The sequence below is a fragment of the Mytilus edulis genome, chromosome 1, assembly GCF_963676685.1.
Source record: "Mytilus edulis chromosome 1, xbMytEdul2.2, whole genome shotgun sequence".
Classification (NCBI taxonomy): Eukaryota; Metazoa; Mollusca; class Bivalvia; order Mytilida; family Mytilidae; genus Mytilus; species Mytilus edulis.
In genome coordinates this window covers 99,440,293-99,467,918 of record NC_092344.1, presented here as the reverse complement: position 1 = coordinate 99,467,918, position 27,626 = coordinate 99,440,293, and the positions used below count along the sequence as shown (strand labels likewise).

The 27,626-nt window shown below is 31.4% G+C and overlaps 1 protein-coding gene across 1 annotated transcript; it reads right to left on the bottom strand.

Annotated features, from left to right (window-relative positions):
- Positions 1 to 261: 261 nt before the first annotated feature.
- Positions 262 to 11,109, bottom strand: LOC139497613 (beta-1,3-galactosyltransferase bre-5-like). Its single transcript, XM_071285848.1, has 3 exons — positions 10,972 to 11,109; positions 6,798 to 6,860; positions 262 to 2,224 (listed from the first exon to the last, which is right to left on the bottom strand). Exons 2-3 carry the CDS (start codon positions 6,845 to 6,847, stop codon positions 1,219 to 1,221), a joined length of 1,056 nt encoding a protein of 351 aa, XP_071141949.1. The 5' UTR covers positions 6,848 to 6,860; positions 10,972 to 11,109; the 3' UTR covers positions 262 to 1,218.
- Between the last annotated feature and the right edge of the window lie 16,517 nt (positions 11,110 to 27,626).

The window sequence follows — 27,626 nt, the reverse complement described above, 5'->3', positions numbered from 1 at the left end:
TCACGATCTTTCTCTGAAATTAGGTCTTATAAAAAAAGTTGCAATTGCTACTCAGACTTTATAGAACGTTACCAGTGTAAACAGTTGATGATAAAGGGTTATTTCAAAAAACGTCTCGTCCTTTTTCTAAAAAAAAGTTTATCAGAAGATACCAAGACGTTGTTGATAGATATTCCGTGTCAACTGTTACTGTGTGGTGCAATTTAATATGATATGTTTTATGTTTATTCGTGTTTATTTTTTTTTCATATAATTGTCATCTTTGAAATTTTGCACATTTTATTTATTTGGAGAGGATAAATTTGTTTACATTCAATCCTATTGTTCATTTATACAATACAATATTTTTTAAATTAAACAGAACTAAATTTATTATCGTCTCCTAGGAGAAGATATTGAAAATTAAACGATGACATTCAGTGCGTGAATGCTTCTTACTACCTGATTGGAAGATATTACGAGACGTGAATAATCAAAGTTTATTGATTGGTTAGGACAATCCAAACCTAGTAAATGTCCTTCAATCCCGTAGAGTATCAGATTTGTCCTTTTTATTTTAGCAATAAGATTTTGTCTGGTCATTAATCATGCATATTCATGAAATTGGTACACGGGTAACTTTTATCTATAAATAGCCGAATCTTCTGGAGTTTCGTAAACAACAACGTTAAACGGTAATATATACTACTTCATAACATGTGACCTCACGTGTGTGGTAAAATTTGTTGATTCATGCACGTGGCTATTCTAGTAAATGAATTAATCTACAAAGCGAGAGCACTTTCCATTTTCATCAGCTAAGAGACGACTAGCTCTTTTTGAAAGGCTAATACTTGTCATAATTTATATTATCAAAATAATATGTTACTGTAACAGTATATATCATAGTTTATCGTCAGTTATAATTACGTCATCAATTGACGCATGTGCAATGTCGATGATGGTAATAGTATGACTTCTTTCAATTCATGCAGTCTCTCAATTGAGACTTAATGTTTCCTCAGGATATTTTACACCAGGAAAAGATTACCTTATCTGTATTCGGTCAAACCTTTCGTAACCTTAGGTCCACAATGATCTTGAACTTCGTAAGTCTTCATTTGGCCTTTTTATCTCGTCTGATTTGGGCCTCGCCGATTTTTTTGTAGACCAAATGAGCATCTGGCGTACAATATTTTCATTTGCATATGCATAATATATGGCCTGGTATTTATGATTTCATTGATGTAAACGCAATAATGATGCTGGTAATAGTTGTGTGTGACTTTTTTCAATAATCTTCCAGTCTCTAAGCAAGGCATATGTTAGTTCATATCCAGGAGAAGATAATATTTCAGGTAAATGATTGGGGGTCTTTTGTTTATATGGTAGAAATCCAGGGTGATGTTTCATTTCTATATTAAAAGCTGTTGCTATTATTCCAATAAAACTATCCTCAATTTGAATAATCTTAGCATAAGCGACTCCTAATGCTAACAGTTTTACGGTTTTCATATTTGTCAAGATCGTTCCTCCTATTATATATGATGGAAAATATGAAAACGGATACTCATTTGGTGAAATATATACTTTCGAATTTATACCTCTCTGTGGTTTTGAAAAATCTAACTTGTAACCAATTATTACTAAATCGTCGGAGGTCATGCTGTTGATTGCAACGTTATATACATTGAACGTATTGACCAATCTATCATCATCTACGAAATGCACAAATGTATTTGGAATATCTAAGTCAGATAACCACAAAAGTGAATAAATTGTCTTGTAAACAAGATTTTCGTACGTATCTTCAATATTTAGCTGAAGAATATCTTTATACAGTTTTGATTCTATTTCAATGAAACTAGGATTCACACCGTCTATATAGCCTGTAATAAAAATAACTTTGGTTCTTATTCCGTCAATACCTCCCCAAGTCTTGCGTATAGCATTACGTTGACCAAAGTTTAGCACATATGATTTCACCACTAACAACAACTTCAAGTTATCACAATTTGAATTGTCACAGATTTTTTCTGACGGATCTATTATGTAAGCATCCTCCTTCCTAAAAATATTTAATGGCTCCACTTTAGTAGTTCCTGTTTCTTGGATGTTATCAGTTATTACCTCTAAATTAGGTATCAGAAAGTCTAGGTTCATATACACATCTATGTAAGTATAGTAATATTGCAAGTAGGCTATTTGGACGGAACAATATCCACACATCAATAATATAAATATCCTAAATTTAAAAGAAGAAAACATATAACAAGTTATTCGTTTGTTTATGTGTTACATATTCGTTTTTCATTCATTTTTTATATATAAATTAGGCCGTTAGTTTTCTCGTTTCAATTGTTTTACATTGTCATTTCGGAGCCTTTTATAGCTGACTGCGGTATGGGCTTTGTTCATTGTTGAAGGCCGTACGGTGACATATAGTTGTTAATTTCTGTGTCATTTTGGTCTCTTGTGGAGAGTTGTCTCATTGGCAATCATACCACATCTTCTTTTTTTATATTTAAAGGTCATGTATGGCTGAAAGAATAATTCATCGCGACTGATAACCCCATATAAACTGATGATATGTTACTAAAGTTCAAGAATCATTATATTGTAATGATTATCACTATCAATTTGAACATTTCAAATGTACTATTTCGATTGAGTTAAGCGATTTCAGTTGATATTTAATAGTGTGTCTTTCTATGTTGTGATGTTACACTATATTGTTTCAGATTATGGTGAAGGTTGGTAAATATTAAAACGTTAAAACCCATATGTTTTCACATGTCGTTAGTCAGGAATCTGATATTCAGTAGTAGTCGTTTGTTGATGTGATTCATAAATGTTTCTCGTTTCTCGTTTTTTTATATAGATTAGACCGTTGGTTTTCCTGTTTGAATGGTTTTACACTTATAATTGTTTGGGCCCTTTATAGCGTGTTGTTCGGTGTGAACCAACGGCTCCGTGTTGAAGACCGTACTTTGACCTATAATGGTCCACATTTACAAATTGCGACTTGATTGAGAGTTGTCATACCACACCTTCTTAAATCTATCTATTCATTAATGGCAACTACATCTGTTCAAAATGTCTGATATATATGTTACAGTAAATAGGTGAAATTAAGAATTACATGTAATTACTAAAATTTAGGAATTACATGTAATCCCTGATGTACTTAGTAAATACAAGTAATTCCTGAAACGACCCAGTTATTACCAGTAATTACTAATTTTAAAATGAATTTTTACACCTATTTACTAACTGTTAAAACAATGTTGTAATATGGTAAGCTGATCAAAAGTTATGGTAATTCTGGCTATAGAAGATCAGTGAGTACTCTTAAAAGTGATCAGCCTAAAATGTACCTTTTTTGTTATAAGAGCATTAGCTACGAGATATAAAATAAATTAATTATGATTTTTTTGTTTGTTAAATCATTAATTAAAATTATATAGTGAAATTATAATTCACTTTTAGCAGTCAATCTGGTTCTTTTTTACTAAAATAAGCAGAGAAACATGGTTGATGATTTTTGCACTTGCAAGTGAATAATTGGACCTCATTGAATACGTATTCATGTGACCTTCAATTCCAACCCTAGCTGGAGATAGGTTATAGGTGTATTCAGATTTAGAATTGTAAGGGTTTCGCAGAACCAAGTATCTCGCTGACTTTAGCTGTTAGTCATAGGCTCAACAAAAATTGGAAAATATCAAATTTTTTGACTAGTGCTGTAAGAAGCTTCAATCCAAATTTGGTTAAAATCCAGGATGGTTTATGAAATCTAATATATGTTTAAAAAAAACTTTAACCGCAGATTGTATGTAATGTAAACTGGGAAAAAACAAGTTCATTTATAAGGAATATACGAAAAGGGATTTTTTTACAAATTTTACTTCTGGATATTATCTTATTATCATAAACAAGCTTCTGTCCAAGTTTGATAGAAATCCAGGTTATTCTGAGAAAGTTATCAAAATTTTAAAAACTTTATTCACAATGTGAATGTAATGTTAACTGGCATATATGTTCATTTATAAGTAAAATACGGAAAAACTTTATTTTATTTTCACAAAATTTACTTCTTGAAAATTATCTCATAATTAATGTCAAGTTTCTGTTCACGTTTGGTAGAAATCCAGGATAATTTAAGAAAGTTATCAAAATTTAAAGACCTTTAACCACATAGTGAATACTTGTGGATGATGCTGACGACAGAATGGTTTGCTCTGTCTGGCTTTTGCGACAAAGGTCGCAGGCTCGACAAAAAGAAACATAATCATAACTAGATTTGCCATTGCAAGCAATAGCGGATGTCACCCTTCCCCCAATTGCCACTAAGTGGCAGCCATTTCAACAATTTTAAACAGTGATTTTACATACATGCATGGCAATTCATCTTTCTACAAATTTTCTGAACATTTGAAGCATTTTGAAAATTTTGATTTTTTTTATGTTTTCATGGCAACGGCAGCCATTTTGGAAATTCCAACGCCAAATTCTGCTTCAATACATGACAGTCAACATTATTGTGAAGTTTCATTAAGTTTAAAGCATTTTGATTTTTTTGAAATTTTTGCTGCTGTATCCATGGTAATATTGTAGTTCCAATGATTGTCAAAATCATTCAAAACCTGTATATAGTTGAAAACTATTTTGTATGAAAATCAGATGATTCAAAATTAAGGCATACCAAAATTATTCACCAAACCCTGACGTTTTTGGAGTATTTTGACCTGTTTTGCATTGTTTCCATGGTAACGGCCGACATTTTGGAAATTCCAACGCCAAATTCTATATCTACTAAATTCAATGTTGCTCATCGTTACTGTGAAGTTTCAAAAAAATCACTAAAGGTGTGCCTTATATTCATTAATCCTTAATTAAGTCAGCCCTAAAATACCTACCCTTTTACTTTCTTATTTTGTATCTTGGATTATATCTTTAATTTTAAAACAAAAATATCAAGTTAGTAAATAGCTGTAAAAATGACAAAGAAAATCAGTGAATACCAGTAATCACTGAAACAACTAGTAAATACATGTAATTACTAAATTGGCTAGTAATTACAGGTATTTACTGAAATGTTTAGTAATTACGTGTAATTCCTAATTTCACCTATTTACTGTAACATATATATAGAAATTTGTTTCAATTTATCTCCAGCGCCATACATTTAACTCTGGCGATAAACATATAAATTCCACAAAACTTGACAGAAAAGAAATATTTTACATGTACTTAATAGTATGTAACCACAGGATTTGTCACATCTTTGTTTTTTATGCCCCGCCTACGATAGTAGAAGGGCCATTATGTTTTCTGGTCTGTGCCTCCGTCCGTCCGTCTGTGCGTCCGTTCAGGTTAAAGTTTTGGGTCAAGTTAGTTTTTGATGAAGCTGAAGTCCAATCAACTTGAAACTTAGTACACTTGTAGCTTATGATATGATCTTTCTAATTTTAAAACCAAATTAGACTTTTGACCCCAAATTCACAGTCCACTGAACATAGAAAATGAAAGTGGGAGTTTCATGTTAAAGTTTTTGGTCAAGGCAGTTTTTGATGAAATTGAAGTCCAATCAACTTGAAACTTAGTACATATGTTCCCTATAGTATAATCTTTTTTAATTTTAATGTCAAATGAGATTATTACCCAATTTCACGGTCCATGGAACATGGAAAGGGATAGTGGGAGTGGGGAATCCGTGTACTTTGGACACATTCTTGTTTTATTGTATTTTTAAACCAATATTGAAATTTTGTTATTCATTTCTATGATTAACTGGTAAGCTCTGTCGTCATGACAGTTTATGAAAAATGTAGGAGAGTTACGGGTATTTCTGCACGGTTTGTTCAATTCTTCTTTTTTTTAGTGGATTTCATGATTAAGATAAGTAATAAACAAACATTTTAATTGAGAAAATTAATGAACGAAAATAAGACAAAACACAAGTAATACATAACATTTGTAGTAGTACGAAGGCTTTTTGATGTTATTCAAGCATACACGTACACTCCATGTTGTTTGTGTTCTTTACAAAAGAATTTTCTATCCAAGGAATTGATTTCCTCAGCTGTATTTGACAAAATCTATCGATTTTTTTAGTCCTCCTGCTTTAACTACTTTATTTGGCTCTATTAACTGTTTTTATTTGAGCGTCATTTGTGAGTTCTTTGTATATGAAAATTCGTTGCGTGGAGTATAAAAATAGAATCAGAAGCGATGTGGTGTACGTATGTCATTTTTAGAATTTGGATCCCGTATGCTCTTCAAATATTATTTGAATACTCTTTCAGCAATCACAATGAATGTAATAAGTTATTATGGATTTTCTCTTTTCAAGGTCACCCCCCCCCCCCCAAAAAAAAAAATGTTGCCGGTAAAGAGATGCAAATAAATTCTTATAAAAGATCAATCTTTCAATGGGTTTTTTTTTCATGGAATTAATGCTTATGCATCTACAAGATTAAAAAAGTATGTACCATATACTTTTTAATTTAAAAGTTGACAAATATCCCTAAGGTTCATACAGTAATTTGAATATAGCAGGTATATAAGTTGAAAAAAAAACTTAAAGTTATTCTCTTACATTAATCTAAATACAAATACGACAGAAACAGTGTATACAATTCAAATATACCAATTTAGCCGTGTTTACCTTCGCTAATAAAGAGTTTGTTTTATTTCAATAAGATTTAAGCCTGAATAATATTTGTTGTAATGTCTTTTTCTTGTTCTCTTAATGTATTTCTTATAATATACTTAAAAGTTGAGAAACACTTAAAGAAAGTACAAGATTAACTCACGTTTTATTACGTCCACATCTTCTGAATGATATTTTCGGCATTCGTTTCATGCTACCTGCTTTACTGGAAATAATTGACACTTTGTTATAATACAGTATTTTTATCTTTTGACAGTCATATTAAAATAGTCTGATATTGGGCTGCATATAATCCTTCAAAATGTTCTTCATTACCGAATGACTTTTATAACGAGTTTGTATATTTCTTATCGTTCCAATATTTACCTTTTCCACTCTTTCCAATATTTACCTTTTTCCAGTACTTCCAATAATTTCATGCACTGTTGAACATCTGTTCAGAGAATTCGTTTTTATTTAGTGAAACAATAAATAAGCTGTTATCAATTGGAAATGGAAACACACATGTAGACCCATAGGTGGCCTTCGACTGTTGTCGCTTTGACACATTCCTCATTTCCTTTCTCAATTTTATGTAGTAAATGATAGCGAAATATGCAAATAATCATAGATTTGAAAATTGATGTATGGTGTGTGTGTGTGTGTGTCCTTTTAGCAGTACTTGTTGATAAAGAGTAGTCGAATTTTAATGGGAGTTATTAAGATTGGTTGCTATCTAAAAAACTGCGCACTACGTCTGGATGGACTAACATTTATAGTCAGTTCTACACTTACGTTGCTGCTGATGTAAGGTCTTATACGTGTGTTTTTTTTCTTTCCTATTGTTTTGTAAGTTATGCTATCATTTCCAAATAAAATATCTTAGAGCGCTGCGTTTGGTGTATTATTGCATTTGTTTACATTCACAAGGAATAGGAAAAGGCCAAAACTGGTCCTTAGGGAACACCAGATGTTAGAATTTGGTCTAATTGAATACGACCAATAATGATTGTTTGTGTGCGGGATGTGATGAAATCCTTCAAAAACATTTACCGTTATATCGTGCGGATATATTTCGTTAAATGATAAAGCATTTTTTAAATATACTGCCAAAATTTATTCAAAGTAAGTTTGGATCATGATTTTTGTAATAGTTGTTATATGCTGTGAACTAGCTTTTAGAAACTGCAAGTCCTCTCCGATATGTACTTTGTGTCTTTTGTGTTTTGGCTTAGTTGTTTTGGTTCTTTATATCGACTTGATGGGTTTCGGGAGCTTGAAAACATTCCTGCCATATTCTAAAGGATGCTGTGCCTAATTTCCATTTATATAATGTATAACTAAAACACCAATTTCGACACTTCTTTATTCGCATTTTTGTATTTAAACGGGAGCCTCGTTCTTATGCAACGAAGTAAAAATCGTTCTCTTGTTATTGTATGTTAGTGAGAAGAATCATGATTCTGTGAAAACTATATATTTATGAAGGTCGTTTAGGATGGTAGTTTTTGACGACCTTGACACGGTCGGTACAAAGGTCGTAGTTGCTTGCTTACTTCAACATTATTTAGTCTTTGCTGGAGAGCTGTCTCATTGGCACTAATAACACATTTTTTTATTTATATATGATAAATTGTACCGGTTCTTAGTAGCATTACCCGTTGTCTCCTTATTTTATGTAAAACGAGAGCCTCGTTTTTATGTTTAGGAATGAGAATCCTTCTCTAGTTATTCTATGTGAGTGACCTCAATCATGATTAATATGTGAAAATCATGTTGCTTTGTATTTATGAAGGTCGCATGGTGACTTATAGTTGCTTACTTGTACATCATTTGATCTCTGGTTGAGAGTTGTCTCATTGGTAATCATACTATATCTTTTAAATTATATATGTGAATACAAGTAGTTGTAAATCGCCTAATATGCACTTCTTGTTTTTCGTCTTATCAACAAATGTTGTCACGTATATATCTGAACATTATTGCCCTTAGTCTACACTTTTGACAGTTCTTTAATTAAGTTAGTCTTATTTAATGCAAAATAGGAGTCTCGTTTATATATACGCTTAAGAATAAGAATTCTAGTTATTTCATGAGAGTGATACCAATGAATCGTGTGAGAATGATATCATATGGAACGCCATAAGTGCCTTATATGTACTTATTTCTATATATGCACATACTTTTTCTATGTATGCACACACGTGTCTATATATGAACATATTGTGTATATATGCACATATTGAACATACCTTTTCTATATATGCACATACTCTGTCTATATATGTACATGTTTTGTCTATGATATGTACATATTTTGTATATATATGCGCATACTTTACCTTTATACTTTGTCTATATATGCACGTACTTTGTCTAGTATATGAACATACTTCAGTAGTCTATATATGTACATGCTTTGTCTATTATATGTACATGCTTTGTCTATATATGCACACATTGTCTATATATGCACATATTTAACATACTTTTTCTATATATGCACATACTTTCTCTTTTATATGTACATACTTTGTCTATAGATGCCGTGACATACTTTGTCTATACATGCACATACTTTGTTTATATAAGCACATACTTTGTCTATTATATGCACATACTTTGTCTATATATGCACATACTTTGTCTATATATGTACATACTTTGTCTGTATATGTACATTTGATACTTTGTCTATAGATGCACATACTTTGTCTATATATGCACATACTTTTTTTTTTATACTTTTTCTATATATGCTTTTACTTTTCCTTTATACTTTTTCTATATATGCACACACTTTTCCTTTAATTTTTTTGTTCATACTTTTTGTTATAACACTTTTTCCATACTTTTCCTTAAGGATGTACTTAGGTGAGGTTGGGTGAAAATAAATAAATTAAGAAGTTAAAATTGATACTATAAGCTGGTAGAGCACTCTTTAAGGATAAAAATAAAGTAAAAATATTGATAGTCATGGACCTCCTTTTTGAAATATTTGAGATTTAAAACATGGCGGGAAAAGGCTGACTCGGACTTTTACCTTTTATTTGCATTGATATTATTTGAGTCTCAAAACCAAAGAAAGAAAATCAAGAATCTTCTAAAATTTTGGTGAATGACCTTTCATGAGCTAATAAATCTTATATTAAAAAATAAATGAGTGTTATGGGGCAAAATATTTTACATCGTATTGTATGGAAAAACACCAAGAAGTTCGAACTTTTGACACAAATTCCAAAACCTCACCTAAGTACATCCTTAAGTTTACACTTTTTCTGTATACTTTTTTTTCTATATATGCACATGGTTTTTTTAATTTACGGTATGACGTTACATTGTGTTTTTAATTCCACCTTATGTTATAGTGCTGTATTTTGATTGGATGAGAACCATGGTATTTTTCACCAATTTCTGTATATTGAGATTTTCTTTTCTCTGCCGGGGTGTTTTCCATTAGGAAATTCCATATACCGGGGTATTTGCATAGCAGATGGGAAATACCCTAGCAAATACCATGGCAGATGGGGAATACCATGTCAAAAAATAACTCAATGAAGTATTTCTATTCTAATATGACAAATTCATGGTCATTCTAAATATATGGTTCCAGATGAAATATTTAGGATAAAAAGCATCATTATTGAATTTGGACCGAATGACGCAAAAATTTCCGGGAATGACGTCATAAATAAAACTCAATGTAAACGAATTGTCAACCGGTCACATAAAACTGGAATCCACTTGTATTACGCCTCACTGAAACTGATAAACAAAGTGTAGTAGTCAGCCGAGAACCAGCTTATTATCATAAAAAGGGAGATATATATACAGTCAGTCACTGTACATAAAAACAATGATAAGAAATTATTATAAGGTCAATGCAATTTGACTGCGCAAATAGCACAGCTGCAGTGTATACAAAAATTATACATTCAAGTCGAAATTTCATATGATACCTGATTATAATAAACTTTCTGAGGTGGAACATTCGGTGGAATTAAACAATTATATCATGCTAACAAGGGGTATTTGCAAAACATACCGGTTTCGAGGTAATCAAATTTCCCTCGCCTAACGGCTCTGGAAATTTGTACCTCTCAACCGGTATTTTTGGCAATGATACCCCTTGTAAGCATGATATATTTGTATAGTATTACATGTATTGTATTCAGTGTCTAGGGTTATTTTAGGAGATTTTTCAGGGCAACCCTTCTATTTTAATACAAGTCCACTAAGGAAAACAACTAGTTTTATAACAGGCATATTATTTCTTTTTAATTTAATTTTCATTTATTAATTTCATTTAATAATCACAAACAAATAATAAATCTTACCTTCAGTCTCACAGTATTAAAACTTAGTTTACTGCTTTCGATGTTTTACACTGTGGTGTTGGTGTCTTTAGTGTGTATTTTCAATATCCCTAACATAGATGACAGTCCTCACATTCCTAAGATTAGCCCGTCTCTGAAATGGTTATAAACGATGTCAATCACCAAGGAAAATATGACTGCTGGTCAATACGGTTGAATTTAAAAAAAAATTGATTTGTTATTGAGCAGCACTTTAAATTTAAATAAAGAAGGATGATATAAGTGGTTAATAAACTATCATAGATACCAGGATTTAAACTTTCTGTTACACGTTTTATCTTACTATTTAGAAGAAATATTAAAGGACATCTAGAAATATATAATTTTGTCCAATACGTCCTTCTATTTTGATCATGAATTTACGGAAATTGCACCATACGAATATTTGACGACCACGTAAACATAAAAGAACAAGTGATATGCCTTCGAATGGTATATGATTAAGTTGTATGTAAGGTGGGTGCAACGTATTGTATAATTGTTTATACTAGACATTTAGAATAGATTTTATAAATCTGTTAAGCAACAATAACTGTTATACATAAAGCAAAGAAAATAGATAAACACATTTTCTACATTGGCTAGAGGTATAGGGGGAGGGTTGAGATCTCACAAACATGTTTAACCCCGCCGCATTTTTGCGCCTGTCCCAAGTCAGGAGCCTCTGGCCTTTGTTAGTCTTGTATTATTTTAATTTTAGTTTCTTGTGTACAATTTGGAAATTAGTATGGCGTTCTTTATCACTGAACTAGTATATATTTGTTTAGGGGCCAGTTGAAGGACGCCTCCGGGTGCGGGAATTTCTCGCTACATTGAAGACCTGTTGATGACCTTCTGCTGTTGTTTTTTTCTATGGTCGGGTTGTTGTCTCTTGGGCACATTCTCCATTTTCATTCTCAATTTTACATAAAGCAAAAAATAAATGAAAAACACAGAACAGTTACATAAATTAAGGAAATAAAAATAAGCATCTTATATAAGAACAAATCGTAATTATGATATTTATTGAATCTTCCCGATATAAAAAAAATATACAAATCTGATTATCAATAATTGTGTGTTTTTTGTAATTAAAGAATTAGACAAATATAAGTTTTTACCTTCGGCAGGCACATTTACTTCGTTTCAAACCAATTTATTCTGTCTGTTCTCACACAATTATTACTTGTTTCATAACACCTCTTGAAATTATTATCAAAAATTAAATAATTGTTGATGAATAGCAATTGGAAAATGATCAATACATCCCAGAAGGTGCAAATAATTTTGTTTTGAATTGGTTTACCGTGTTCATATCAATATTTTATCGATAATTAAATCCCTCGACTACGCCTCAGGCATTACCTGGTCATAACATATGGTCAAATGTTAAATTCGGTTAAGGTCAGAACTTCTGGTGCGAGTAGTATCATTGGCATTAAACCATATCTTTTTTTTTTTATATTTGCGCTTCTCTTTTCATTGACAAGAAATAGTGGTATAAATGCGTGATATTACCACTGTATTGAACTGAATGAATATAAAAAAGAAGATGTGGTATGATTGCCAATGGGACAACCGTCCACAAGAGACCAAAATGACACCAAAATTAACAACTATAGGTCACAGGACGGTCTTCAACAATGAGCAAAGCCCATACCGCATAGTCAGCTATAAAAGGCCCCGAAATGACAATGTTGTAACAATTCAAACAGGAAAACTAACGGCCTTATTTATATACAAAAAAAAATGAACAAAAAACAATTATGTAACACAGCCACAAGCGACAACCACTGAATTTCAGGCTCCTGACTTGGGACAGGCACATACATACACACTTGACAAAGACATGGCTGTCAACATGAGTTTGACAGTTATCGAATACATTTCTTTCACGGTCAAATCTAAGAAGGCTAAAACTTTGATATTATTTTCATATACTCATCATAATGTTGAACTATTATGACAGACTACTTATCCTGTCATATCACGTCAGTCTTGTAATCATTGGCTGTCGTTTGTTGCTGTATATCATACTTGGGTTTTTTTAATATACTTTTTGTGCATAAATCAGGCTATTGATTCCGTCGTTTAAATTATCACACATTGTTTGTTTAATTTTCGGTGCCTTTATATAATAGCTTCATAAGCGGTATTGCTTTTGATCAATGTTGAAGGTCGTACCTGGCGGTTTATATATATTGCTAACGTCTTTGCCATTTGGTCTGTGATGGATAGTTTTCACACTGGCAATCATACCAAATCTTCTTGTACAAAATGTAATATGTAATTACTGTATTTGACTTTTTTCGATACGTCAAAGAATTTCTGGGGTACGCATTCCTAAAGGTGAAAAATTTTCGTCCTCTAGTAATGCTTACCCCAAAAAATCCTTGCCCCCCCCCCTCTTTGTAGTCCGACCTACGACATACATATTTATAGCATTGTCCATAATCCCTTGCCATACAGAACTACCGGGGCAATCGGTTTGAACAAGTGGGTGACCCAAATGCGTATTATAACTGTGGACTTTTTTTTCGAGTTACAGACGTTTCATGCTATTTACAAAATCTTAAATATGAGTTGGAAATCTACAATCTATAGTAAAAATTTGGTATTGGGATATATAAATCTTTTACTTTGTAGTAATCTTTTTTTCAAAAAAAAGAAGTCATAAACTTTGATTCGTCTAATTTTAAATAAATTAGATAGAATACTGACATGGCATTCGATTATATCGCAAAACTTGACCACAATTACATAGTTTTATATCATTAGTGTCTCGATATGAATGACGGCCGTGCAGTTGCATAGTAATTATTTATGAGTGGTATGCAATAAGGAACTTTACAATGACAGTGTTTATTTTAAGACCCCATTTGCTTTTAATATACTTAGCATAAAATACAATGTAATGAAAAAGAAGAAACCTATTTTAAATAAAAACTTACTAAAACTCTGATTTCTGGATCTGCGATAAGAAAGATAACATTTCAAATATTTTAATCCAAGTGCACATAAGGAAAATAAATAGTTTTATCAACAGGCATATTATTTCTTTTAATTTAATTTGCATTTATTAGTTTTATTTAATAATCACACAAACACATAATAAAACTTTACTTACATGTTTACCTTCAGTCTTACAGTATTAAAACTTAGTTTACTCCTTTCGATTTTTTACACGTTTAAATCGTTATTGACCAAGCAAGTCAGTATATTGGATTTTACGGAAGCGTATTAGGGACATAGAAAAAATAAAATTGGCAGTGAACTTTTTTTTCAAAGTCGATATTTTGACATTTCAAATCTCAAAATTTCGACTTTAACTCGAAATTTTAACTTTTCTTATCTTGAAATTTTGACTTTCTAAAATCTTGAAATTTCGACCTTTTTTAAAACTTGAAATTTCGACTTTTTCTAAACTCGAAATTTTGACTTCTTTAAACTCAAAATTTCGACTTCTTTTAAACTCAAAATTTCGACTTTTTTTAAACTCGAAATTTCGACTTTTTCTAAACTCGAAATTTCGACTTTTTCTAAACTCGAAATTTCGACTTCTTTTAAACTCAAAATTTCGACTTGTTTTAAACTCAAAATTTCGACTTGTTTTAAACTCAAAATTTCGACTTTTTTAAAACTTAAAATTTCGACTTTTCCTCAGTATTTATACGTTTGCGATTACCACATTCACAGTCATTTATATCAACGAGGCGGAGAGTCATTTACATCATAAACTTCATAATATAAAAAAGAAGATGTGGTATGATTGCCAATGAGACAACTATCCACAAAAGATTCACAAGCATATTTTAATAAACTAAAACATTTTAAAGAGGTTATTTTAGATAGAAAATATTGTTCTTGCCAAAGAATAAATAAAATATGTTTCACGTTCAAATACATATTTCAAGTCTGGACTTCAGATATGTGTATCAAGTAACCCCGCTATTCCGACACACCTATATTACGACATACTTTTATTCAACAGTCTAATATATAAAAACAAGGGTTAATAGTTGTGTTATAAGAATGCAAACTTCCAAAACTAGAAAACTGGGGCAGCTCATTGGTCGTTCTGAATATGCATGGCATTTTAGGTTACTTGATTTACCATTGTTTAAACAAGGCAAAGTCAGTGACTTGCTATTGGTATACCAAACAGGCCTTTGCAACTGTGATGCTAAATGTCCTCAGGTCTGACGATCCTATGACAGGAGATTTCAACAGTCGAAATTTTGAGATCAAAGTCGAAATTTCGATTTAAAAAAAAAAGTCGAAATTTTGTGTTTATTAAAATAAGTTGAAATTTCGAGTTTAAAATAAGTCGAAATTTCGAGTTTTAAAAAAGTCCAAATTTTGAGTTTAAAATAAGTTGAAATTTCGAGTTTAAAATAAGTCGAAATTTCGAGTTTTAAAAAAGTCGAAATTTTGAGTTTAAAATAAGTCGAAATTTTGAGTTTAAAATAAGTTGAAATTTCGAGTTTAGAATAAGTCGAAATTTTGAGTTTAAAATAAGTCGAAATTTCGAGTTTAAAGATATGTCGACATTTCGAGTTTTAAAAAAGTCAAAATTTCGAGTTTAAAGTGGAAATTTTGACTTTTTATAAGTTGAAATTTCGAGTTTAAAAAAAAGTCAAAATTTCGACTTTTTGAAAAGTCGAAATTTCAAGATTTTAGAAGGTCAAATTTTCAAGTTTAAGTCAAAATTTCGAGTTTAAAATAAGTCGAAATTTCGAGTTTTAAAAAAAGTCCAAATTTTGAGTTTAAAATAAGTTGAAATTTCGAGTTTAAAATAAGTCGAAATTTCGAGTTTTAAAAAAGTCGAAATTTTGAGTTTAAAATAAGTCGAAATTTTGAGTTTAAAATAAGTTGAAATTTTGAGTTTAGAATAAGTCGAAATTTTGAGTTTAAAATAAGTTGAAATTTCGAGTTTAGAATAAGTCGAAATTTCGAGTTTTAAAAAAGTCGAAATTTTGAGTTTAAAATAAGTTGAAATTTCGAGTTTTAGATAAGTCGAAATTTCGAGTTTAAAGATATGTCGACATTTCGAGTTTTAAAAAAGTCAAAATTTCGAGTTTAAAGTGGAAATTTTGACTTTTTATAAGTTGAAATTTCGAGTTTGAAAAAAGTCAAAATTTCGACTTTTTGAAAAGTCGAAATTTCAAGATTTTAGAAGGTCAAATTTTCAAGTTTAAGTCAAAATTTCGAGTTTAAAATAAGTCGAAATTTCGAGTTTTAAAAAAAGTCCAAATTTTGAGTTTAAAATCAGTTGAAATTTCGAGTTTAAAATAAGTCGAAATTTCGAGTTTTAAAAAAGTCGAAATCTTGAGTTTAAAATAAGTCGAAATTTAGAGTTTAAAATAAGTTGAAATTTCGAGTTTAGAATAAGTCGAAATTTTGAGTTTAAAATAAGTTGAAATTTCGAGTTTAGAATAAGTCGAAATTTCGAGTTTTAAAAAAAGTGGAAATTTTGAGTTTAAAATAAGTTGAAATTTCGAGTTTTAGATAAGTCAAAATTTCGAGTTTAAAGATATGTCGACATTTCGAGTTTTAAAAAAGTCAAAATTTCGAGTTTAAAGTGGAAATTTTGACTTTTTATAAGTTGAAATTTCGAGTTTGAAAAAAGTCAAAATTTCGACTTTTTGAAAAGTCGAAATTTCAAGATTTTAGAAGGTCAAATTTTCAAGTTTAAGTCAAAATTTCGGGATTTGAAAAGTCAAAATTTCAAGTGAAAGTCAAAATTTCGAGATTTGAAAAGTCAAAATTTCGACTTTGAAAAAAAAGTTCACTGCCAATTTTTTTTTCTATGTCCCTAATACGCTTCCGTAGGATTTAATCTGCACGGCTCGAGCATGTAACATAATGTGGACAGATAGATTAAATTATAGAATATTTAAATGGTGTTACTAGCAGAAATGCTCTTAATAAGAGAAGAAATTCGTTGTTTTCGGATTATGTTTAAGTTTAAAGAATGGAATTTAGATTTGTATACTGATTTAAATAATGTATTGTGTAAACAAAATATTACGCAGATGGAAGAGGTTTTATTTGATGAATATATAGAAAACTGGCAAAATAGAATATTGACACAAGATGTTGGTAAAAAATTGAGGATTTAAAATTGTTTTTAAGACAGTTATGGAAGTGAATTATATTTATCTAAAAATTTATCGTATAGATATAGAATTATATTACGTCATAACACTTCCGGTATTTAATTTAGATGAGATAGTACTGCGCAACTGCAACCTCAATGTGTTGCTAACTTTGCTATCGAGCGGACGTGGTTTGTCTCGATGCGCAACCTCTAACTAAGATTTCATTGAAGATATATTAAGTCAATGTGATTGACTTGTACATATATTTTATTTATATTGTATAAAAGTATATGTCTTCATAAAAAGATTTTTTACGCAAGTAAAAATCTTATAATTATTTCGTTTGTGAAACCACAGGGGCTCGGTTAGCAGATTAAAATTTTGTAAATCAATGTTTTTAATTTATTTTTTATTATTTCCTGTCTATTTGCATTACTATATTAACGTATTTAACGTTGCCATCACTATTATGTTCAACTTAACCAAGGTAAGTATCGTTAAATTTGGTAAGTGCTTTTGCTAAATTTAGATGCGAAGTAGCTCCGTCGAGAAATGAAACAGGGCCGTATGAAAATAAAAATGTAGACGAAAGAGTGTGTTTTATGTGTAATAATAACATATAGAATACGAAAAACATGTAATATTATCATGCCCTTTATATGCAGATTTGCGCTTTTTGTCGAGCCTTCGACTTTGGTCGAAAAAGCGAGACATAGCAATGGCCTACATTCCGTCTGCGTCGTCGGCGTCGTCCACAAATATTCACTCTGTGGTTAAAGTTTTTGAAATTTAATAACTTTCTTGAAATATCCTTGATTTCTACCAAGCTTGGACAGAAGCTTGTTTACGTTCATAAGAGAGTATCCAGGAGTAAATTTTGTAAAAAAAAAATTGCATTTTTTTCCATATTTTACTTATAAATTGACTTAGTTTTTTTCTGCCAGGAAACATTACATTCACTCTGTGGTTGGTAAAGTTTTTAGAATTTTAATAACTTTCTTAAACTATCCTGGAATTGTACGAAACTTGGCCAGAAGCTTGTTTGTGATCAGAAGATAGTATCCAGAAGTAAATTTTGTAAAAATAAAATTCCATTTTTTCCATATTTTACTTATAAATGGACTAAGTTTTTTCTGCCAGGAAACATTACATTCACTCTGTGGTTGGTAAAGTTTTTAAAATTTTAATAACTTTCTTAAACTATCCTGGAATTGTACGAAACTTGGCCAGAAGCTTATTTATGATCAGAAGATAGTATCCAGAAGTAAACTATGTAAAAATAAAATTCCATTTTTCCCGTATTTTACTTATAAATGGACTTAGTTTTTATTCCAGTTAACATTACATACAGTCTGCAGTTAAAGTTTTTAAAACATTTTTTAGATTCTTAAACTTGCCTGGATTTTTACCAAACTTGGACAGAAGCTTCTGACAATCAAAGATAGTATCGAGAGGAATAATTTTATTGATTTTTTTCAGCATTTTTGTTGAGTGTCATGGTAATTAACAGCAAAAGTAGGCGAGACACTGGTTTCCGCGGAACCCTTACAAATCGAAGCTATGAAATATAATGTAAATTTTAATGATTAATTTTGTCTGATGATGACAAATTTGTGTATTTATTTAAACATATCAATTGTTATGATATGGTTGCCAAAACCTGCTTTGATATTTTAAGTAGAAGAAATACCTTTTTATATTCTTAAAATGAAATTATTTTAATAATCGTATGTATAATAAACTAGTTTGATATAGAAATTGTTTTACAGTCTCTCACAATTATTGTGTATATACTCTGTATATACTCTGTATGTACTGTATATTTATGTATTGCAAGTAGTGAGACTATAATAAAATATTTAATATTGAATATTGTGTATTTTAAAAAAAACTAACATAGAAGACAGTCCTTACATTTCTAAGATTAGCCCGTCTCTGAAATGGATTTAAATGAAATTTTTCAATCACCAAAGGTAATATGCCTGTTGATCAATTAATATGATGAAAAATATTGATTTGTTATTTGAGCAGCACTTTACATCAAAATAAAGTAGGATGATACTTATAAGTGGTAAATAAACACATCATAGATACCAGGATTTAAACTTTCTGTTACACATTTATCTTAAAAAGGCACATTAGTGACGCTCGAAAAAAAAATTAAAAAACAAAATAAAGTACGATTTTGAAGAGAACTGACGATCTGTCTTACAAACGTGATTAATGGTTACCCTATACTCTAATAAAAAAATAGGTAAAGGGAGTTAGCTGAATACAGATGTTGTTCTAAAGTTGATACCTTACATATCTTTATCGTTGATTTATTCAATCATTTATATTCTTTAAATCATCTATATCAACAGCTTCAAGTGTTGTGTACTGTTGTGTGTCTGTTTGTCTCTATTTTTAACCATGGCGTCATTTTATTTTTTTAATAAGAAACTGAGGATGGAAACGGGAGAGTGTGTCAAAGAGACAAAAACTCGACCAAAGATCATAAAACAGCTGAAGGCCACCAATTGGTCTGCAACACAACGAGAAATACAGCAACCGGATGCAGCCTCAAGCTGGCCCCTAAACAAAATGTGTACTAGTTTAATGGAAATGGTCGTCACACCAAACTCCAAATCACATAAATGAACTAAAATTTTAACCACACAAGACTAACAAAAGCCAGAGACTCCTGACTTCGGACAGACGCAAAAATGCGGCGGGTAGGGTTAAACATGTATTGTGAGATATCAACCCTCTCCTATACCTCTAGCCAATATAAAATATAAACAAACACACAGAAATACGCAGAGTAAAACTCAGTTTACTTAGAATCCGATGTCATAATAGGTCACAAAAGAAACTAAGCAAAATGAGAATGATACAAGTTTAAAAAAAAAAGGGACTTCTAGCAGTCACTGACATGCCAGACCTCAATTAATCTGATCTTCATCATATGAAAATCAAGCAAAATACTTCCCGTTAGTTGTTTAGTACCATACCATCATAAAATTATAATACGAGAAGAACATAATCCATATCATGCCAACAACTGCAAGGTTTTAGAATAAATTTGTTTATTTGCGTTGCAAAAACCCTATGAGTGAATTAGAATTAATACCAAAATATGAGTTTGTATGTCCCTTTTGTATATTTCGTGTCTGTTTTATATTTCAGTTACAGCTGACATTTTACAGTATGGTCCTCAAATATAAAACGAACTATACTGAAAGGGATTTTTGTAGTTAGTTTTTATGTGGACTGGTTTATACAGATATGAGGCCGTTAGTTTTTTTCTCGTTTTCTTATATTTGTCATTTCGGAGCCTTTTATAGCGTACTATAAGGAATGTGTTTTGTTCATTGTATAAGGCTGTACGGTTGTCTTCATCTGTTTACATCTATGCATTTTACTCTCTTGTGAAGAGATGTCTCGTTGGCAAAAATACCGGGTGTCTACTGCGGTACCTACGTGGCCGGTCCATCGAGAGCTACTGCGGGCCTGCAGCGGGTCTCTATTTCATAAAAAGTGTTTTACATTGGCAAAAAGGTGGGGGATGGTATATATTCCGCCCTAAATACGCATCCAGTTATGTAAAAGAAGGGCATAAAAATGCAGAGTTTAATTGATTTTTAAAAAATATATGATATTATTTGTGTATATGTGTATGTAGAAAAGGTGTCAATAAAAGTCCGTTAAAAAGATTTAAAAAAATTACATAGGTGTCGTTTTTGTTTTGAATTTAAGCAAAATATTGCCAATAGATGCAGAATTGTCACATGTTAGTTTGTTTAATTGGTTTATTTTTTGTGTATATCAATCTGGATGTTATAGACCAAAACAAGAAAACGTCCGTTCACACGCTGTTAAAAGGGCTTGCAATTCAATGGTGTCGTTTGTTATTATATATCATATTTGTATTTCGTTCATTGTTTTGTACTTAACTCAGGCCGTAAGTTTCCCGTTTGAGTTGTTTTACATTTGGCATGTAGAGTCTTTTCATAGCTGACTATGCAGCATTGGTCTTAATCATTTTTGAAGGTCGTCCGATGTCCTATAGTCGTTTACGTCTTTGTCATTTGGTCTCTGGTTGAGATTTGTCTCATTGGTAATCATACCACGTCTTCTTATTTGTATAAGCATCTCCCTTTTGTACTTCAATGTATTGAGAGATATACATTGAAGTATTGACAAATGTATACTAATTGCATACAGACAGACGGATCAGAAAGTGTACACACGTTAAAACTTGTCGCTGTCAAGCTGATTAGCAAATATGAAGTCATGCAGTAGTGTTGTTTCTGAGAAAAGTAACACAATTATAGTTAGACGATCGGACAGAAGAACAAATAAAGTGTTTTCAATATAGCTCTACTTCTAGACAAACAAGTACGCCAATATTGATACAGTTACGCCGTATGAAAGGTAATGCAACTTATCTATTGATAAAGACATCCGTGAGTATTATACTCTAATACTAGCTGCTGTACTTCCTATGAAATGTTATACTACAACTTCATTTTCAGTCGACTGAGACAATTGTGACATGAAATTGCACAAAACAGCTCAAACTATAGAACAAGAAGTACTCCTTATAATCTAAATTTAAAAGATGATTATCTTTTGAATGTAAAAAGAAAAACAATCCAAGTACGTCTGGGCCTTTTAAAGCTGACAGGTTTTGTCATTGTTGAAGGTTATACGGATGTTAATTAATGGTATCACCTCACAATTTATAGTTGGTTCGCATTTTGCCATGTTAGGGCCTTTGCAATAATGTTGGCTATACTCTTTCGGTACATGAAGCAATTTAAAACTAATGTCGGACGGAGCTGCGCCTGAATACTTCTATTAGATTTTTCTGTTTTGCCGTACATCTGACAAAGTAATCTTATGAATTTATATGATAAGTATCAACACTTTGGAAAACACCTTCAAATACATAATTTTTTCTGCACTTCCGAAAAGACGCAAAAATATGGTCCATTTCTTTATTTCGCATATATCAATCTAAATCCGGAAAATGATAATTTGGTTTAACCTTAAACTTCAGCATGTAGATGACATGGATCAAGGGAACGTTTTACAAAAAAAACCCGGTTAAGTTATGACTTTTTGTTCAAAAGTATTGTTACTTACTTTAAAGTCATTATTTATGAATTTTCGGGAATTTTCTTCCAAATATGCAAATTTCGAACCAAATTATCTCAAAAAGTAAGTCATGAAGGTACTTTTTTCTTTTCATATTTGGAAAGTACCAATAAAATTGACCAAATATCAAAATTTTAGGAAAAAATCAACGAGGGATCTCTACTGTATCGTATGCCCTTTACAAACCCGGTAAAATGAATAAGATTTATTGTTTTCATAATTATTATTGTTGTGATAAACAGTTCACTGGTTCATAAATGTTCAGTCTGTGATAGTCAATGTTTACAGAATATTCTTACGTACATATGTACAGAAAACTAATGACGCAGTACTAATCTTACGTACATATGTACAGCAAACTAATGACGCAGTACTATTCTAACGTACATATGTAAAGCAAACTATTGTCGAAATACTAATCTAACGTACATATGTACAGCAAACTAATGACGCAGTACTATTCTCACGTACAGATGAACAGCAAACTAATGACGAAGTACTATTCTCACGTACAGATGAACAGCAAACTAATGACGCAGTACTATTCTCACGTACAGATGAACAGCAAACTAATGACGCAGTACTATTCTCACGTATAGATGTACAGCAAACTAATGACGCAGTACTATTCTCACGTACAGATGTACAGCAAACTAATGACGCAGTACTATTCTCACGTACAGATGTACAGCAAACTAACGACGCAGTACTATTCTCACGTACATATGTACAGCAAACTAACGACGCAGTACTATTCTCACGTACATATGTACAGCAAACTAATGACGCAGTACTATTCTCACGTACAATGTACAGCAAACTAATGACGCAGTACTAATCTTACGTACATATGTTTAGCAAACTAATGACGCAGTTCTAATCTTACATACATATGTACAGCAAACTAATGACGCAGTAATATTCTTACGTACATATGTACAGCAAACTAATGACGCAGTACTATTCTAACGTACATATGTACAGCAAACTAATGGCGCAATACTATTCTCACGTACATATGTACAGCAAACAGTCTTGCTGATCATTTTTGTGATTTAAAGTGTTTATTTTTCTATTATAATTTAAATCATATGAGGCATACCAGAAAAAAATGGTTCTCTCTAAAGTTATCATAGTTTTCATGATAATAGGCAAAAATGAAGAAAATAAATGTGTCATTTATGAGCCATAAATCCTATACGATTTTGTCTTACAGTTTTGACATATATGGACAATTGGTATGGCTCATTATTCTGAACATATTTGTTCCTTTTAGATTTTCTCTGTTTATAAATATTAAAAAAAATAATAGACAAAACTTTCATTTTACCCTTATGTTCTATTTTTTATCTGTCAGCCATGTTAGTTTTAACTAGATACCGTAATGACCATTTTGGTCATGTTGAATTGACTTATTTGTAGATCTTACTTTTCTGAACAACTGTGCTGTTTACAGTTTATCTCTATCTATTATGATAATTAAAATAATGTATAAAAACTGCAAAATTTCTTTAAAATTACCAATTCCCAAGCATCTACCCATCAACAGATTGTCTGATGCATCTGAAATTTTTTTCTAGCAGATAGAATTTGACCTGGTGAACATTTTTTCCCCATGTCAGATTTGCTCTAAATGCTTTAGTTTCAGAGCTACATGTATAAGCCAAAAACTGCATTTCCCCCTATGTTCTAATTTTATCCATCGCGTCCATTTTGGTTGATGGGAGGGGTCTTCAGATATAACCAAGTTTGGTTTCGTTTGGCCCTATTTCTTCAGAGGAAAAGATTTTTGTAATAGTAAACGGACGACGGACGCCAAGTGATGAGATAAGCTCACTTGGCCCTTTTGGCCCAGGAGAGCTAAAAAAAAAAAGGGACACTTTGCACACATCTTAGTACCGATTTAAGATTACTCTCAGATTTTGTCGATGCGTTCGACTTCAATCTAAATATCTAGTAAACAAGAAATACCAGTCTTCATTTTTAAGTTATCGTTATTGACCAAGCAAGTCTGTATATATGATGATTTAATCTGCACGGCTCAGGTGAACCGGGTTAACCCAATTATAATATTAACGACGGGGGTGGGGGCGAATACGTCGTCCACCCTTGGATTGGGCAACGTATCGTGTTTTAGCATTAAATCGTCAAAATTGTTTTCAATCTCGCTACACTCGGTGGTATTTTTTTTTTAAATTATAGAAAAAAAAACCTTTCAAAATTCAGGAACCGCCCCTAAAGCTAAGAACACATTCAAACTGTGCAATATATCTGAGGTAGTTAATGCACACCTTGGCTGCGCATTATAGCACAGTAAGAATATAGAGAATTTACATATGTCATGTGTTAAGGTCCTATATATTGATACCGTTGCGCAAATCTTAACACTTTTATTTATACATGTATACAGATAAAACGGAACCACTGGTTAATGCACTTGATCGAGGTATTGGTGTTTTGTCTCAGTTTGGGGCGATTTGGAGCCTCTGTGTCGGCATTTTCTGTATTTGGTATTTCGGACTTATGACTTTTGATCTAGTTTATTTGTTAATTTGTATTTCTTTTTTACTGCCATGTTTTCGTCTGTGCGAGAATTTGTTTGATGAGTCACATGTCTGTTCTCCTTTGTGATATCAAAATATTCGATTAATGATTGTATATATCAAGTAATTATACAATTCCTTCATATTAAACATTATAAAATAAAATCTATGTCATTTAATGGAACAAATGAATAAAAGCGCAACGGCTTAATTTAATGTCATTTGGGTAGGAAAATTGCAGTCTTTCACAAACCATGTTTAAATGGGTCATATTTATATTTAATTGTCTGATGCTCTCATAAAATTTCAGTATTATTCTATACTTATACAATTTTAAAATCAATTTGGTCAAAATAACCCCGGGGTTTTAATAATAAACAATTGAAGCATCACTGAGGAATTATGAATCCATTTCATTGGCCTCACTCAAACACATTATACATTTATTGTGAGTCTGTTTAAAATTCCAATTATTTCAGATTAAAATTATGTATAAATTCCATCTATCTATGAATAATGTATTAGAACTTTGGACGACCTTTGTTATAACATATACTTAATGGTACACAGGGTAAATTAATGGCATTTGATCAATAGAGTTACGGTTCGTAGATTTATCAGTTTCAAACATTCTTTACAAAAGTCAAATTTTAAAATCTAATTGTAACAACAAACTTGGAAAGCTGGCATATATAGATTGAAATTATAATATTATAAAATAACAGTTTATTTCTATTGTAAATACAAGTAATTAATAGATTTTACAAAGCGCTTGTAGGACAGAGTAACATGACATAAAAAATCTGCTTCTATCGAACGATTCCATTCTTTAGTCGATTTGTCTTTATCGAATACGTGCGAAGTTTAGTTTAAGTTCGCGAATAATTTCCACTTCTGTTTTTTCAATCTAGATGATAAGAGTTACGACCGGCGGGATAGATTTTGATAAGAGTTACGACCGGCGGGATAGATTTTGATAAGAGTTACGACCGGCGGGATAGATTTTGATAAGAGTTACGACCGGCGGGATAGATTTTGATAAAAGTTACGACCGGCGGGATAGATTTTGATAAGAGTTACGACCGGCGGGATAGATTTTGATAAGAGTTACGACCGGCGGGATAGATTTTGATAAGAGTTACGACCGGCGGGATAGATTTTGATAAGAGTTACGAGATTTTGATAAGAGTTACGACCGGCGGGATAGATTTTGATAAGAGTTACGACCGGCGGGATAGATTTTGATAAAAGTTACGACCGGCGGGATAGATTTTGATAAGAGTTACGACCGGCGGGATAGATTTTGATAAAAGTTACGACCGGCGGGATAGATTTTGATAAAAGTTACGACCGGCGGGATAGATTTTGCCGGAAATAAAATATCGTTATACATGTAATTGTCTTAAACTTTCACCAAAACAGATGTTTTTCCTTAATATTTTTCTTGTTCTAGTTTTTTGTACATTTGACTAATTGTACTAATTTGTAAATATTTATAAATGTTCAACAGAAGAATTAGATACTTAGAAGAGGAATGTGTGTCACGTAGAGTCTATCTTCGTTTATGACAAGATAACGGTTACACGGTAGACTTTCCAATGAAATCCATAGCCCCCATCCCCCGAAAATCAAATGGTTGCTGCCTTATAACATGCTCTCAGATAAAAAAAAGAAAATATGGTCACAGAACTTTTTTTTTGCTACATATTAAAATAGGTAAATTCACATCACTTTCTATAATTGTAAAATTCTTTATCTGAGTTATCTCCACTTATTTGGCAAAGCTGAAAAAATTTACAGCCGTAAATATGAGAAAACACATAATTTTCTGTATTAACATTAAAAGTCTTACACATTTGAATTACATCATACTTCTCTCAATATTTGCACTTTACATTGAAGATCAATTTCAATTGTTATCTGATACATTAAAAAAGATGGAGGAAACACCCGAATTTTAAGTACTTATAGGCTAGTGTATAACCCTTCAAACTGAAAACTCAACGGTCTAATCTATACGAAATACGAGAAACGAGTAGCACTTATGAATGGACTAATACACCAACAAAGACAACAACTGAACAACAAAGGGCAGGTGCAAACAAATGCAGCGGGTTTATACGGGTTCAAAAGCCCTAATATATCAATAATTACCGAGACTTAAGTTACAAGAAAAAAAAAAAAATAATTTCCATCAAAACGGCTCACAAAGAGCATTGTACAATGTATGACATAAATAAGACAATAACAATAATAGTATAGTCTAGTATACATATAGTTTGAACATCATGAACTACACACATATAGAAATACAATGTATATATATATTCCTTCCTTCTCAGGTGAACCCTAACAATAAGTTCCAAAAATATTAAAATGGCAATGTTCTTAATGTGATCAGAACCGTATGTGTTGATTTGAAGCAAAATATGTAATTATGTCAGAAAAATATATGACGTTCCAATTTTAATAGCTTAGAAAATATCCTTTTGCAAAATGATGAAAGCATTTTAACATTTTTGTTAAACCTAATAATTCCTAAAACTACTTCGTGTCTAGAAAATGCATGAAATGTTTGCCACTGGACGTTAAGCCCCCAACAATCGATCAAATGTTGCTTTGAAAATGAATTAAACAATACAAGCCACAATTATATTCAAGACAGCAAGTCTGTTGTCTGTTTTTATAGTAAACATTTTATACTGAATTCGTTTTTGTTCACTGGGAATATATTCCTAAGACGAGTTCAAGTATGTCAACAAGCATTAGCCTTTCCAAAAGGGCTAGTCGACAATTAGCTGATGAAAATGGAAAGTACTCTCGCTTTGTAGATTAATTCATTTACTAGAAT